Source organism: Echinops telfairi, unplaced genomic scaffold, assembly GCF_000313985.2.
Source record: "Echinops telfairi isolate 266 unplaced genomic scaffold, ASM31398v2 ScPeMD7_7439;HRSCAF=8477, whole genome shotgun sequence".
Taxonomy (NCBI): domain Eukaryota; kingdom Metazoa; phylum Chordata; class Mammalia; order Afrosoricida; family Tenrecidae; genus Echinops; species Echinops telfairi.
Genome location: NW_022111339.1, coordinates 5,333,668 through 5,337,516, shown reverse-complemented (window position 1 = coordinate 5,337,516; position 3,849 = coordinate 5,333,668). Strand labels below are relative to the sequence as shown.

The following is a 3,849-nucleotide window of genomic DNA, read 5'->3' as shown; positions in this document are numbered from 1 at the left end:
CTTTTTTTGGTTGGAGGGGGTTGGGATAAAGAAGGAAGGAGCATATTCTTACACATTGGTTTAAAAATATTAATGAATACTACAAAGACCAAAGTACTTATCCAGTGGCTATTGAGCAGACTCGGGTTCATGGTGACCCCATTGTGTCAGAGTTGAGTTGTGCCTCATAGTGGTTTCAGTGGCTAATTGTTCTGAATATTCTTTTGAGGAGCCTCAAACCTCCAGTCCTTTGGTTGACAGGTAAGAGTGCTAATTATTTGTACCACCAGGGATTTCAACGCTATTCAACAAGCTCATAAACCTACGTAGGAGAAGGACCTTTAAAGAAACACGAATCACATGATAATGGAGTAACAGCACTAGTGTTCAAGGACATAGTCCTCAGACAGACAGGGTAGGGCACTCTAGAAAGAGGGGATATAGACAGGAGAGGCGTCTAGGTGTGAAGAAGCCTCCAGGAACTGAACGCACATCATTTAATTTGGCCAAACCGAGTCCATGGTGAGGACATTGGAACGAGAGGAGATGAGAACATGAGACAAACGTGTTATGTTGTTTGGTCCCAATGAGTTGGTTCTGGCTCAGTGACCGTATGCCGACTGAATGAAACACTGCCTGGCTTGTGCTACCCTCATAATTATTGTTATGCTTGAGCTAATTGTTGTACCCCTGTTATCACTTCATCTCTCTGATCGTCTTTGTTTGTCCAGACCCTCTACCAAGTATGATGTTCACCAGGGACTGATCCTTCCTGATAACATGTCCAAAGTAATGAGACAAAGTCTCTCCATTCTCAACTGCATGGCATGTTCTAGCTGGACTTACTTGTTTCATGACAGCGTTGCTCATTCTCCTAGCAGTCCCAGGATGTATTCAATATTCTTTGCCAACCTCATAACTCAAAGGCATCAAATCTTCAGTCTTCGTTATCCAGCTTTTGTATGCAAATGAGGTGATTGAAAATACTATCGCATGGGTCAGGTGCACCTTATTCCTCAAGGCGACAGCTTTCCTTTTAACCCTTCAAAGAAGTATTTTGCAGCAGACTCGCTCAGAGTAGGATATCATTTCATTTCTTGCCTGCTGCTTCAATGAACATAGTATAGCGTCTGAGGTCTTAAAGGCTTGAAGGTAATCAAGCGGCCATCAAGCTCAGAAGCAACAAAGCCCACATGGAAGAAGCACACCAGCCTATGCAACCACAAGGTGTCGAAGGGATCAGGTGTAAGGCATCATCAGAACAAAAAAAATCTTACCATAGTGAATGATGGGGGGAGTGCGAAGTGGAGATCCAAAGCCCATTAGTAGGCCACCGGAGATCCCCTTGCAGAGGGGTCTCGGGGAGGAGATGAGCCAGTCAGGGTGCGATGTAACAATGATGAGAAATACAACTTTCCTCTAGTTCCTAAATGTTTCCTCCCCGCTCCCACTACCATGACTCGAATTTGATCTTGCAAGTCTGGCTAGACCAGAGGAGGTACACTGGTACAGATAGGAACTGAAAATACAGGGAATCCAGGACGGATGAGCCCTATAGGACCAGTGGTGTGAGTGGCAAAACAGGGAGGGTAAAGGGAGAATAGGTAGGAAAGAGGGAACCAATTACATGGAACTGTGTGTGACCTCCTCCCTGGGGGACAGACAACCGAAAAGTGGGTGAAGGGAGACGTCAGACAGGGCAAGATATGACAAAATACGCATTTATAAACTATCAAGGGCCATTGAGGGAGTGGGGAGCGGGGAGGGAGTGGAAAAATGAGGACCTAATGTTGGGGGTTTAAGTGGAGAGAAAATGTTTTGAGAAACGATGTACAAATGCGCTTTACACAATTGATGTGTGTATGGATTGGGATAACAGTTGTAAGAGCCCCTAATAAAATGTTAAAAAAATAAATAAATAAAATAAAATAAAATGAAAATGTTGCCACCTCCCATTTTTTTTTCCATTTATCACGTCTTGTTTATCGGTCCAGTTGTGAAGATTTTTAGTTTCTTTGCATTGCAGCAAAGGGCAAGGATTGGGGCCAATCTGTAAAGAGATCTGCATGCTACAGAAGGTTTTCCTTTGGGAGACAGGTAGTCACGTGTCCTGTTGAGTGCTTAGAATGTCCATAAAGAAGCAGAAAGACTGGGCAAGAAGATGCAGGTGCAGTGAGTGCTCTGATAAAGAACAGAAAACCCGTATCATGCTGGGCATCCTGAGGGCAGGCGTCTCTGAGTGCACCAGCTACTAATCCTGCATCTCTGCTTCCACTAGTCTTTTGTTCATCTTTTTAATGTACTGAGAGAGCCCGGCAGACAGACCTCACACTCCATAGGTGTTCACACTGGCACCTAATCATACTTGGGTCAGTGTTTGCACAGTGCTCTTCAAATGCTCTGATGGCCATTCGTCCTGCTTTGTTGAAGACAGTCAGACTGTGTAGGAAAATGTATTAACTCAAAAGTGGCCTGCTTTTGATGCTGAATTGTATGGTCACATGTTCACTGGAGTCCCTGGGTGGTACAAACAGTTAAAAAGCAACGAGGTTCAAGTCCACGAAGAAGCATCGCAGAAGAAAGGCCAGGCAGTGTATTTCCAAACACCCAGTCATCGAAAGCGTTATAAAGAGCAGTTTTCCTTTTCTGACACACACGGAGTCTGAGTTGAGTGATGGCAACGAACTGGCAAACCTACCCTTGGGTCACCTTCTCTGGAAGGGATCTCGGTGGGTTCTGGATAGTGGTGAGAATGGAAAGAAATCATGGGCCTGATGCTTGCCTTCACCAGCTCGTGTCTTCCACCCTAAAATTATTCCCCCACGGAAAGTGAAAAGAGCTCTGGAATGAGACTCTTGGAAACTCACTAGATGCTCTCCCCAGCTCTCTTCCCAAACAAGCTGCGCCGTGCCTGGCAAGATGCCCACCTGTCTGGGCCTGAGAGTCCTTTTCTGTGAAGCTAGAGAATTCAGCCAGATGGCTTCTAAGATCTTTCCCAGCTCTAGGTAACTCCCAAAGGGGTTTCCGGAAGTCAACAATAAAGAGCAGCTCCCAGGCACTCCCACGTTCTCCTGAGAATCAGCCAGCCACGCTCTGGGCGGAACCCACCTCTCTGCCTTACTCTCACCTCTGCTCTAGGGTGTGCCCACCTTTACAGGCTCATTACACGCAACAGACTCTGAAAGCTGGTCCAGAGCAGCACGAAGACCCGTTTGAGGCAGCAGCTAATTGCTAGCAGTTAGAGGTGCCATTTCTAACAACTCACACAGTAGGTGGGCTGGAAGTCCAGGGATGGGGCGGGTGTGGGTGTGGGGGTGTTAGGATTGGAAAGCCTCACAGGCCAAACAGGATAGTAAGGAAACGAAAAACAGTAAAACGGGCATAAGCCTCTTATCTAGGCTATTTGTTTTGCTTTTACCTTGATCTCCTCTAGCCAGCCCTTCCGGGGCGCAGGGAATTGTCTCTGTACTTCGACGGGTTGGGAAGGTCCACAACCCATGCTATACGCAGCACGTGGTGTCTCTTGGCCCCGTTCTCCCGTGTGTCCAAGTGCTGCGGCGGTCCTGCGCCCCTGCCTCCTGCCCAGGGCTACTGCTCCGGGCGCCCGTGCTTCTGGCCCCTCCCACCTTCCACACGCACAGGCTCGGCAGGAGGCATCGCTTGGGCATTGGGGCAGTTGCTGGCAACTGTTGCCACAATAAACCGTGTCACGGCGACCTGGGATGCCACCAAGTTTTTGTAACTGGAAACTCCACAGTTGGAGGCTTGGAAGCCACAACTGGGGTGCACATTTCAGCCTTCTTCAGCAAAGGAAAGGGAGAGTAAGACTTCCTGGCTGGGTTCTTTTAAAAACTGCCTCCTGCCGGGGAC

At 47.6% G+C, this 3,849-nt stretch overlaps 1 protein-coding gene across 1 annotated transcript in view; it reads right to left on the bottom strand.

Moving 5' to 3' along the window:
• Nucleotides 1-3,501, bottom strand: part of STMND1 (stathmin domain containing 1) — a 33,442-nt gene extending 29,941 nt beyond the window's left edge. The window contains exon 1 of the mRNA XM_004715292.2: nucleotides 3,398-3,501. Coding sequence (XP_004715349.1) covers nucleotides 3,398-3,478 — 81 coding nt within the window. The 5' untranslated portion in view covers nucleotides 3,479-3,501. The remainder of the gene's footprint in view (nucleotides 1-3,397) is intronic.
• Between the last annotated feature and the right edge of the window lie 348 nt (nucleotides 3,502-3,849).